Source organism: Mustela lutreola, chromosome 2 (genome assembly GCF_030435805.1).
Source record: "Mustela lutreola isolate mMusLut2 chromosome 2, mMusLut2.pri, whole genome shotgun sequence".
Classification (NCBI taxonomy): Eukaryota; Metazoa; Chordata; class Mammalia; order Carnivora; family Mustelidae; genus Mustela; species Mustela lutreola.
In genome coordinates this window covers 182,549,485-182,562,468 of record NC_081291.1, presented here as the reverse complement: position 1 = coordinate 182,562,468, position 12,984 = coordinate 182,549,485, and the positions used below count along the sequence as shown (strand labels likewise).

At 39.4% G+C, this 12,984-nt stretch overlaps 1 protein-coding gene across 1 annotated transcript in view; it reads right to left on the bottom strand.

The window, feature by feature from the left end:
- PROS1 (protein S) overlaps nt 1-10,950 on the bottom strand; it is a 67,074-nt gene extending 56,124 nt beyond the window's left edge. Inside the window, exon 1 of the mRNA XM_059164415.1 lies at nt 10,618-10,950. Coding sequence (XP_059020398.1) covers nt 10,618-10,693 — 76 coding nt within the window. The 5' untranslated portion in view covers nt 10,694-10,950. The remainder of the gene's footprint in view (nt 1-10,617) is intronic.
- Between the last annotated feature and the right edge of the window lie 2,034 nt (nt 10,951-12,984).

Here is a 12,984-nt window from a genome sequence, read left to right as displayed (position 1 = left end):
AAATAGAGAGTGCTAGAATAAACCACTTCCTCAAGAAGTTCGAATGAAAGTAGGAAGAGAATGTGGGGTAACAACTCTCAGTAGGGGGACAGTAAAGGTAACATCTTCCTGAAGTCAGGAAGGTGCATTACAGAACAGCTGTGAAACTCAGTGAGAAAATGCCAAATATGCCATTTAAAAGGTAGAAACTATCACACAAGTGCAGGAAGTTATATATTTTTACCATTTTGACAAAGATATAAAGGCCATTGTTTTTGAATGTGTCTTTTTAAAGTCCATTCCAAGAAATGAACAAGAGGACTAAAAAGAATTATACTAAAGGCCTAAAACCAGTGGAGCCAGTTCCTATTACTTTACTTACTATAGTAACACTCACAATCTAGATAAATTATCCCTATTTCAGTTCCCCTCAAGACTGGAGGACTCAATTTCCATATTTAGAACAATGTAATATAAATAAAACTCTTAAATGAAATGGTGTTCTCATACTGAAGTTAATAGCACAAGTTATTATATTTATTAAGGGCAAAAAGGTAGGCAAGGTATAAAAAGCATCATAACTCTACTTTCTAGAGACACTATTAAAATGTTATTCATTTTCTTCCAATCTTTTGTGCACAGTATTTTCTTGTCTAAATTACTGAATTCTTGCCCATCCCCTCAAATTATTGTAATTATTTACTTAAATGCATTTCCCAGATATCTGTAAAATAAAATAGGAATATTTAGGTAAAAAGGATTTGCATCACCCAAAAGAAAAAGAGTCAAGACCTACTATTTGTTTTTGCATCACCACAGTGAGTTTTTTTCTTCTAGCATTAACAAAACATTACCGTCAATCAAAGCTTAACAATTTAAGGATAATTTGAGTTTTGCTAATGTCACATATCATCTTGTACTTTCTGAATAACTGACTGGGGTCCTAAAACCCCAATCCCACTCCTGATAAAAATTTCAATGTCTCTCAAGACTTCTACCTCCTTTTGGAGCTGAGGTTCTTATGGTCGCTATTGGCTCTGTTAGCTTTCACTAAACTCTTCACCTCAGCTGTATCTTATGGAACTCTTCTCTTCATTCTTAATCAGCTAGATGTGGAAATCAACCTCTTCTGAAGAAACCCTGGAGGCAGGTGGCAGGGGGCAGGTACAAAGGGCTATAGTTTACATTAAAGCAACTTTTCCAATTTTAAGTTGAGTCTTAAGAAAAACCAGTTCCTAAAGGTCCACTGTCCACCTCACATATAATAATTTCTTAATGGATGGGGCACTTGGGTGACTCAGGCAGTTAAGCATCTGACTCTTCACTTCAGCTCAGGTCATGATGTCAGGGTAGGGAGATCGAGCCCTGCATCAGGCTCCATGCTGGGTGTAGAGCTTGCTTAAGATTCTCTCTCTCTCTCTCTCTCTTCCTCTGCCCCTCTCCCTCTTTCCTCCCCTGCACGTGCTCTCTCCTCTCTCTCTCTCTCTCTAATAAATAAATAAATAAAAATAAAAATTTTACTGGAGACATTCCTAAAAGGTGTATTGTCTTGCCATATGGCTCAGCTTCTTTTCTCCCTTCTCGGACATCTTCTCCTCTTCCCTCTCCCTGGTTGCCTCCTATTTCCATCCCTGCAATTTGTATTTACTTCTTACAAAGAACCATTTATCGACTTTTTCTCCTATCTCCTAAGACACCAGCATGATTCAAATTTTAAGTGTGCATAGGAATTACCTGGGGTCTTCTTAAAATGATTATTTTAAATCTGTAGGTCTGGCATGGGGCCAGAGATGCTTCATTTCTAATCAGCTCCCAGGCAATGCTGCTATTACTAGTTCATGAATCAGTAGTTCATGAACTACTCTTTTTTTTTTTTTTTTAAGATTTCATTTATGTATTTGAGAGAAAGGGAGAGAGAGAGAGAGCTTAGCAGACAGAGATGCAGGCAGATGGAGAGGGGGAAGCAGGCCCTCTGCTGAGCAGAGAGCTGATGTGGGGCTTGATCCCAGGAATCTGGGATCATGACCTGAGATGAAGGCAGAGGCTTAATCCACTGAGCCACCCAGGTGCCTCATGAACTACTCTTGAATAGCAAAGTTATAGACCATGTTTTCAGGACTTTACTTTCTAAGCCTAAAGCCACTTTTCAAGGTAAAATAATAACAATTCTCACAAAAGGGATAATTTCAGTATAACTGTTACCACATTTTTTTCACCCTACTACATTAACAGCCGGTTCAATGTCATCATACTATGTCCCCAGCTTAGGTCTGTTGGGCATAGTTAATTTTTCCCTCTCTATTTAACAAATAGTTAATACAACCTCACACTTTGTAAAATATATTACCAAAGGTAAAATGAGCAATATGTGTTTGTGCTTCTCTTAGACAGAGAAACAATAATCTTAACCCCAGATGAGGAAAATCTGTAGCAGAGACAATGCTGACCAAATATTCCATGTGCTTCCTTGGGTTGGGCTGTTACAATCATAAGCAGAAGTGAGTTGTGTCACTTTTGTGCATAAGCACACCTCCTCCATTGACCTCCTCTCACTGGGGAGATCAATGCACCTGAAGAGGACACCACAGATGAGACCTTGGCTCTGCTGGATCCCTTGATCTTAGCTTTGTGAAAACCTAAGCAGGTCCCTGGACTTGTACCTGGACTAAGAGTTAATAAATTGTATTGAGATGCTAATTTTGTAGCAATTGGTTACACAACAATAGAAAACTAATATAAAATGTCAACATGCAATTTTGAATCAGGCTGAAAGTAGTAATATTGATGATTTCATTCCATCTGCCAGCTACGGTCACCAGTTTTAGTTCCAACGGTTGGCTTCGTTGGCTAACACCATCCTAGACAAAACTTTGGCACCCACTGAATAACTCTGAAAAACCAGACATTCCTTGGCATAATATTAGAGAAAGAATTCACAAGGACTGGGAGACAGATTCTGGCTTGAATCTTTCACATGGTTCCTACCTATTCACTTTCTCACTTATCCATCCTACTCCCCCGTATGCTATACAAGAATATATGTTCATGATTGTCATAGAAATCAGTTAGTAAGGAAATCACTGGGCTTTCTAAAAAGCATTTTATTGGCTGTTTTCCCTAGACTGGAAATGCTAATGGCAGGGCCTGCAATGAAACTGGGTTTCTGGATATCAAATCTTGGAGAAAGAATTAACAGGTAAAGATCTCTCTAGGATGAGATGGAAAAACAACCCATAAAATTCCTCATTGAATTTTTTAACCCCAAAACTCCCTGAGTTAATAAATAGAGGTTGTATAATACAAAGAAATCACCACCTCTCCTTAATTACCAATCTTGAATCAGTTGATGGATCTAGAATTTCTCGAATGAAGGAGAGGAGAGAAACCCTTGAAGAAGCATCCTGTATACAGTGAACTTTTCTTCTTCTTTCTCCCATGAAAATTAACTGCACTGGGTAACTGCACTAAGGTAAGAGATTGCAAAAACCATTAGTGATTATTCGATACTGGCCTCTAGAGAAGAAAAACATCTAAAATCTAACGAACTACTTAGGACCGAGGTCTATGGGTGTCAGTTGATTAAGGGGATTGTGTTCTAAAAGTACCTAACTATAGGTCTAATAAAACTCAAACTCCAAACTGTGAATCCTTCCTCAGGTGTGAACTATTTTCAGCAACAATTTGGTCATGCTGGAATATTCCTGTCCAAATGAGAGATACGTTTTTATATACTTGGGCATTCAACACTGAGATAGAAGGATACATATTGACAGACCCCTTATTGTTGAGGCATATTCTGTTATTAGGTATTCTACTCTGGTCTATTTATCAAATGAGTCTAAAACCTGCCAGATGTAGCAGATGGAAACCAGAATAATAAAATGCTCTCTGGCTAGTTTCAAAGTTTGATTCAAGCAGTCTGTCAGTCAGACTAGGTAGTGAACCATCAGATCCAATTGTGTCAAATACTCCCTAGAATGGCAGGGTACTCTGCTACTATCCAGGGTACCATAGCAAGTCCCTGGAGAAGAATTTTAGTAGAGGTCCTTATGATTTGAGAGTAAGTCACATTTCCTTCTGCCAGGGAAGAAACTTCTCCTGGCATTTTTTCAGACTTTAGTGAAAACTGCAAATCTGACCACAGGACACCTGGTGACCCAGTGATTTAAACAGCTCATTGTGAACTGGATGCTACCTTTTCCATCTAGCCAGAAACTTAGCTGGGACAGCAGTTTGGCTGTGACATGCTCCAGTGGTGTGAATAGGATGGAACTCCAGGCACACCTCCGTGGTCTGTGCAGTTACTCCCTCTCCTGCCATGAAGCCTTCCACCTGCCTTTACAGACTTATGGGAAAAAGCCTATGACCAGCCTACTGAGGATGAAAGTCAAACTACTAAACACAAAATCTCTAGCTGACAGATACTTCTTTGTGACAGACCAACAGAAGCCGGAGGGAAACCAGCTATGAAGCCACAGCCTGCAATGAACAAATAAAATTAAAAAAATGACAGCCTCTCTCAAGGGTGACCTTGAGGTGACACAGAATGTTTGGAGAAATGAAAACCTGGGCAGACAGACAAGCAGCATTTCTCACTGTCCACTTTGCTTAGAACGAGATCAGGATCTATTCCGCTTTCTGAATGGTTGGAAATCGTCTGTGTAGATGTACAGAGACCCATAAAGAGCTAGATATCAGGTCTAGAGACAAGGATGTTTGGCAAGAATTGCCCAGAATTGAGACTGTGCTCCAGGGGCTTACTCGCAAGATAGCCCCACATCAGAGAAGTTCTTAATAATAAGAGAGGCTAGAACTGTCCACGTAAGGATTGTCCATTGTGTTTCTTCTCAAGGCAATCTAGTGCAAGGGTCACAAACTCCGAAATCTACAAGTGTCAGATAGGTTCCATAAGTAAGGGAAGAGAATTTGGTGAAAGACGATAGCGGACGTCTGGAATCATGGCAAACTAGAGAGATTCTATTCTATCTTAAGAAGGCAGCTTTGAATCTTACCGTGTTGGAAGGTGCACGCAGTGTTGCCAGATCTTCCTTCATTTGTTTTCCAAGAGAGGTCATAAATCAAACTTTTTAGATGAAATTTCCTGATTTTTAAAATGCCATGAGGGCCAAACACTCAAGTCTCTGGGCACATTTGTTGCCAAGGCTGTCCCTCTCTCTGTCACTTGGTCTACTGTTGCTCGATACTCCTAAAAAAAACCCAGCCCGAGTGGCAAGGATGGATACTACATATTGACTCAACTCTTCCTCACTAAGATCCACGAGGCTCTCCCTACTAAAAAACACCACATTTGCCAGCAGAACTGCCATTCCTTTCACTGTTAAGACATTGGACATATTGCAAAATCCATCAGATCCTGGTGGATGATCGATTAGTTAGGGCTCTTTTATCATGTGTGAGCAGCACATTGTACTCAGAGATATTCATTCTGGATTTGAATTTAATTTTTCTTTTGGTACCACTACTGGTAGACTTATTTAATGCCTTATGCTATGCCACATAACTTTATCTCTAACTAAGGAATTAACTCCACAGTTAAGTAAATAAGTCAATGGGATGATTATTACGGTTTTCTTGGCTCTCACTATGTAATCTAATACCTAAAAGGAGCTAGCCTTAAGGATGATAGACTGACTAATTACTGAAGGCTCTATTCCTGCCTTTTCAGACACAACACTATTTTCCAAAATGTGGTTTAAAAATTGTGGTATGGGGGTGCCTGGGTGGCTCAGCGGGTTAAGCCGCTGCCTTCGGCTTAGGTCATGATCCCAAGGTCTTGGGATCGAGTCCCGCATCGGGCTCTCTGCTCAGCAGGGAGCCTGCTTCCCTCTCTCTCTCTCTCTGCCTGCCTCTCTGTCTACTTGTAATCTCTGTCTGTCAAATAAACAAATAAAATCTTTAAAAAAAATAAAATAAAATAAAATAAAAAAATAAAAATTGTGGTATGTTTTGGAGGCCTCTCACTATCTCAGTCAGTACAGCATACAACTCTTGATCTTAGGGTCATGAGTTCGAGCCCCACGTTAGGCATAGAGCTTACTTTAGAGAAAGGAGTACTTTTTTTGTACCAGACATCATTAATATATAGTGCTTTCTTTCTCTAAAGCTAAAATACACAGGTCAGAAATAAAGGTAGAAAGGGAAGAAGTACTTGTCATGATATGATGCTTAGTGAGTGTTATGGATTGAATAGTGTCCTTTATGAAGATGGTAATGTCCTTCATCTTCCAGTACTAGTGAATATGGTCTTATTTGGAAAAAGGAATTTGCAGATGATCAAATTAAGACAAGGTCATAAGGGTGAGCTCTAATCCAATATGACTGATGTCTTCATCAAAAGGGGCAATTTGGAATAGAAACACTCATGTACATAGGGAAGTTGATGTAAAGACATAGGGAAAATGTCATCTACAAGCCAAGAAATTTTTGATGCTACCAGAAGCAAGGAGAGAGGGGTGAAACAGATTCTCCTTCACAGCTCCCAGAAGGACTCAATCCTGCTAACACCTTAATCTCAGACTTCTAGTTTCCAGAACTGTGAGACAATATATTCTATTGTTTAAGCTCCCCAGGTTGTGGTATCTTCTTACAGCAGCATAAGAAACTAATTCAATGACCTATTTTCAATTTTTTTTTGCTTTTTTCCTTGCAACTGTCTTTTACTCTTCTAGAAATTGGTAAACGGATAAGAAATACATTCACTATGGGACCTAATGTGTTTTCCACCAATTTAGAAGCTGAGACTGCTATGTAGCCATTTCAAGTTCTTTATTCCTGTTGGAAAAAAAATTTTAAAAAGAAGATTATACTGGTATGACAATAATCAAGGCAAAATAGTGTTGCTGCCACATCTAAATCAAGTCTTGGAGTGCTGCTCCTTCAAGATGACTATTATACACAATAGACATTGTAAAAGAAGAGGTGGATACAACCATCCATAGGTAGGACCAAGGCTCAGACTCTTCCTGAATGAGCATGTGGTTCATCTCAGAGGGAAGCCCCCCCACCCAAAAAAAAATCAAACATAAGGGAACTGTGTGAAAGCAAGAGACGTGTGAACTGGAGAGTGAAGAGGAGGTCACAAACGCCAACTCCCGCTCCAAAGGAAGACAGGCCACCCTAAAGTATTTGTATTCTTTTGCTTCTCTTTTTAGTATGATTATTTTTTGGCATTTGAGATGAATTGGTACATTACAATGTATTGTTTCATCCATAAAGCATAGCACATTGACATGAGACTATGAAAGAACTAGAGGAGGCATGGACATCCCTCGATGACAGTAAACTAAGAAATGGTAGCCTTGAGCCTTCCTCTTTGGGTGTGGTGACTGAAATCTATTAAGGAGAAGGTCCTTTCTGCTATACCTTAGTTCTTAGTTATTTGCATTAGATTAAAATATGTGCATTATACTTGAAATATCTCCTAATGGTGTATATGGAAAGAAGGGAATATATGTATGTTGTACAACCAATAATTAGTATGTGTAGACTTCTTCATTTCTGCTTCCTCTGCAGCTTCCATTCCTTTGTGGGATCTGTGCAGATACTTCACCTGATTCTAGGGAGCTGTCAGTCACAGGACTCCAGATACATGTTAAACCAAAAGGACCAGGTTCTCTCTTCTGGGAATTTCAATCATGGGCAGGGATACCCAGGACTAGAAGAGAAGTTAGAACCCAGTCATCTAATAGCAGCTCCTAACACAGTGAGATGTAATTTCCCATTATACAGATCACTGAAATGCCTAAGTCCCTGGTTTCTGTTGGCCGAGTTATTCAACATGCTATTCAGCAGTCTTCCAATAAATCCACTCAGATTTCTTCCTACTTCTCCCCTCTCCCCCAACTGCCGCCCTTCCTTCCTTAGTTAGCAAGAGTTCATTATTATCCCCTGTAGCAAAAGAATACTGATATATGTACTATCAGGTTTTTTTCTCAAAATATATTGAAAGTTTAAATACAGCTCATTTAGCTATAAAGAGGATATCGAACTTGGTGGACAGAAAAGGTCTATTATGAAGCATTACTCTGTATCCTGTTGTAGAACTGGTAGTAAGAGAATATGGCACAGGATATTGTTGCTATGCCAGAAATCGTCTCTAACGCTTCCTAACCTTAATTAAATCTCTCCATCAGTGCAACGTTTTGAAGTCTGAAATACAGGGAATTTAAAAAAACAAAAACAAAAACAAAAAAAAAAACAAAGATAGATAAAGAATAATTATAGAAGGAAAGAAGAGAGTAGAAAAGAGAAAGCAAATATGAGTCAGTAATGTCAAGGATAGACTGCACCCACTTACCCGTAGAAGTCTGGATAGGACCAAACTAGCACAGCCAGAAAACATGCCCTTTCTCCTATTTCTCCTCACCACAGCCCTTAGTGGCAACTGATGGAATATGTAGACGGTATATATTTTAAATCTCTCTCCCCCTATCTGCCTCTCTTTTATATTTACTAAAAATATAAGAGACAGTAAAAATATCTTTCATATATATAAATGTCTGCAAAGTGACTCTTAATCTTACAAAACAAACTTAGGGTTGCTGGGGGGAGGGGGGTTGGGAGAAGGGGGGGTCGGGTTATGGACATTGGGGAGGGTATGTGCTTTGGTGAGTGCTGATTCACAGACCTGTACCCCTGGGGATAAAAATACATGTTTATAAAAAATAAAAAATTAAAAAAAAAAAGTCAGTTAACATCTTTGACCAATTCTTATTATTAAAATGAAGGAGTCGAACTGGAGAGTTTCTACCAACTCTCAAAACTAAAACTGTGATTTGTAAACCTTTCTCTTTAAATAGCAACTATGTTTCCATGGACTAACAAATGAATTATAAATCAAATATTTAGAGTTCTAATTCTATCTCAAATTTAAAATCTTAGGGAGTAAAAACATTCCATCTGTACCTCAGTTTCCTCATCAGTTAACCAGAGATGAGTTTTAATCCAATTAAACTACTCATACTTTTTAAAATAAAGTCAATATAGGGCCAACAATTCTTTATGTCATATATTTGTACTATTAATTTCTCCACTCTATCGTAACAAGTGTATTTCATTACATACATTGTTTGGTTACCTGTGTATAATATGCACAGACATATACATCATTTTTAACCGTGTCTAGATTCAGTGAAAATGTAACAATCTGTACAAAAAGAAAGATTTAGCACATTCCTGTCATGACAAGCAATGAGTCTGGAAAGCTACTTTTGTCTCTTTGGTTATCAGGCAAATATTTGAACACTGTAATGAACTATATAAATAATGAATTTGTGCATATGGTCCACGTACAGGCTCAATGATAGTGGTTTAAATAGTAATGCTGCTATTGCAGCTCTTTAATATAAGATCAACAAGTAATTTTTTATCTTTAAATTAGAACTTTAATTAATTTAGTTTTACCTTTAAATTAGAATTTTACTGATCATCCTGATCAGTAACTAATGCAAACTAGTGGAATTTAGTAAATTCCTAGTTATGTCTCCTAAAATTACTATCTTTGAAAAGTTTCCATAAGAGCTTTAGGAAGCGTACAAGTTTCTGCAATTCAGAGTTTATCTCTCCCATACCATTTCCTGAGAATAAAACGTAGCATAAGTAAGCATTTTTAATCAATGACTATCCTTAAACTTCGAACACAAATTCACTGGCAATCAAAATGTACTAAATGCTAAGGGGCGCCTGGGTGGCTCAGTCTGTTAAGTGTCTGCCTTAGGTTCAGGTCATGACCCCAGAGTCCCAGGAAAGAGCCCCATATCAGGATCCTTGCTCAGCAGGGAGTCTGCTTCTCCCTTTCCCACTGCCCCTCCCTGCAGCTTGTGCTCTCTTGCTCTCACTCCCTCTCTAATAAATACATCTTTTAAAAAAATGTACTAAATGCCTTGATATTCCTTATATACTTTTCAGAGAAAACTCAATATCCTGCCTTGAATCCACCCATGGGAACATAAAGAACTGGAAATACAAAGATAAAATACAGAGAATTCATGCCATGGCCTCAGATCAGTGACAGTGTCAAAAATACTTAGTACAAAATGATCTGCGAAACACAACATTTAGCAGTTTTTTTGATTTCAAGGTTAGAAAATGACATCTGCCTCCTGCTTTGCAAACCAGCAGTGATCCTAAAACAATTGGTTTGTCACTGCTGAGATAAGCAAACCAAGCTCAAAGTCCAGAAATTGCAAAAGGGAGGTAAATTTCAGCAAGGGGTGCTGGCTGGGGACAGCGGCTTGTACCAAGAGAAAACATAATAGGCTGCCTTTTTCTCCCTGTTGTTATACTGGAAAATGCTCATCCTTGCCCTCTGATTGGGAACTTCAGCTGCTGAGGGCAAATGGGTAAGGTGTTGTAATTCCTTCATTGGTATTCCGTGTCCCCCAGCTTCTTGAATCTGTCCAGTAGCGAAGAGCCTAGAGCAGGGCAAATATTGCCCCTGCCCCACGGTTACTGCCCGCTAGATCCACTGGCGGCTTCCGTCAGCCCGGAGATGGGTAGGACTTACTGGAAACTTTCTAGCAGGCTGCAGCCCCAGCAAAGAAAATCCTACCGGGAGGGCTCGGGGTTCCGTCGGCGCTGCCGCTGGGGAGAGAAGAGAGCACGCTATTGATTACTCACAGTTTGCCTCGGAGATGGGGAGCACCAGGACGAGGCACGCCAGCAGCGCCCCGCAGCACCCACGCAGGACCCTCATTGCGAAGCGGGCGGAGGCGCGGGCGGGGACCCGGACGGTGGCGCGGCGCGGTGGGGACCTGCGAGCCCGGGCGCCACTCACGGAGGACTGCGGCGCGGCGGCGCCTGCGAGCGAGCGCTCCGGCGGAACAGCGGGAGCCGGGGGCGGGGGGGGGACCGCCCGCTCCCAGCCCCCAGCCCGAGAGGGGAAGTGATAACGAGGACATTTCCAGGAAGCTTTACGAAGCTGGGGGCAGGGCTCAGGCAGAGTGGTGGAGGCCTAGTCCACACTGTCGAGACATCCTTCCTCGCCCCGAGTTTCGTTCCCTGTCTCTGCACTGTGAACTTTCCCAAGGGGAAGGGGAAGGAGACGTAGTAGCAACCGCCAGGGAGCTGGGGGGGGGGGGGGGGGGAGAGGCTGAGTGGCCCCGGGCACTTTGAGGACTCAGAGGAAGGAGTGTCCAGGCTTAGAAGGAAACGTGCTGCAGAGACAGAAGGACGTTGGGATGAAGACATTAATCAAACAGAGAAGGGAACAACTCCAGGAAGGCACCAGAGACCAGAGATAATGGAAGCAAATGGGATACTTTGGATCATCCAGTTTTCTTTTGTTCTTGCGTTTATGGTGTTTAAAAAATGTTTTGAGAAAAAAAAAAAAAAAAAAAAAAGAAGAAGAATATCAAATTCCATCACTTTCAAGCAGCTTGTTTTAATTTTTGGAATATAACCCCAGCATTTTGTGCTTAGACATACACATTTGAAATCTTACGTAATGTTTAAGGCTGCATTTGGAGCTAAAACTCCTGATTCAAATCTCATTAATTTTATCACTTACTAGTTCTGTAACTTTAAGCAAATTGCTTAACCTCCCTAAGCTTCAGTTGTATCAACTCTAAAATGGGGGATAATAGAGGGTTTTCATAATGTTAATGTAAGGATTTAAGAGATAAGGATTTAAAAGATAACATGTAAAGCAGATACTATGTATGAAATAGTATTACTGAAGGCATATTTACTATTATCACTTCTAGAATTTCTGCCCAAGTGAACCTGTCGATTGATTTCCTAGGTGTGTGTATGAAATTCAAGAGACTGATCATCCTTCAAGGGTCTCTTCTAGCTCTAGCTTTCTGTGGTTCTGTGACCCAGTGAGATGAAAGTTGATATTAGAGTCACTTTTTCTGATAAGAACACTTGTGAGGAAATTATTGACTATATTATTCTTCTCTTTTTGAAATTCTTTTCCTTCTTGCTGTGTCTGACTCTACCATATCAGTCTATTCACCAGTTTATTCCCAGCACCAAGTGATTTAAATCTGAATATAATTCTAATCTCTGTAGAATTGTTTGGTATGCTAACAATCATAGCATTAAACAAAATGAACTTTAAGTACTTTATTCAACTATTAAAATTTAAATGCATTTAAGCTAGGAATCTTTCAAGTTAAGGCTCGGTTTGGGACTCTCCTCATCCTGTGAGGAGGAGTTAAGAGCAGAATATCAATTTTGAAATCTCAAAATTTCACAAGGAGAGAATAGTTCCAAAATCATGAATCGACAACGTTCATAGCCATCTCCAATATCCCCAATATAAAAAAGAATATAAAAAGTTTGAAGAAGGAAACATGTTACCCAAAAGAAAAAGCTTTCTCTCCTAAAATCTTTGGTAGATTAAAATGATTATGTTTTTAGTATCATAAATGTGCATCACAGTGTCAGCAATTTGTCAGTGATGAAAAATTATGTATCCTACCACTACTGTAATGTCAAACTTTGAAAAATCATATTCTGAGATGTTTAATAATAAAATTTAATAATACAGCTTTGGATAAAAATTTTCAGGTTTTTAATTTCTCTCAGAAGTTTACTCTGTAAAGGTGGTATCTGGCTTTAGGTCAATAAATTAATACTTAGTCAATTTCACTTGCCCAAAATTTATTTTCAGTACATTTCTAAATATGTTTGTAAGTTTGTTTTAGAAGGAGTAATTTCCGTTGTTTTTACTTTGAGAATGTTACTTTGTTAAATGTTTGCAAAATGGATCAGAGCAAGGAAAGATTAGAAACCAAGTAACATTTGTAGAAGAGACAGCAAGTGTTGATGAATAAGCAGAGAACAGTGGGAATGTATATTGGTACAACCATTATGGAAAATACTATGGAAGTTCCTCAAGAAATGAAAAATGGAGCTACCATATGATCCAAAATTCCCAGTTCTGGGTACATATCCGAAGGAATCACTATCTTGAAGAGATATCTGCATTCTCATGTTCATTACGGCATTATTCATAATAACCAAGATAAGGAAACCACA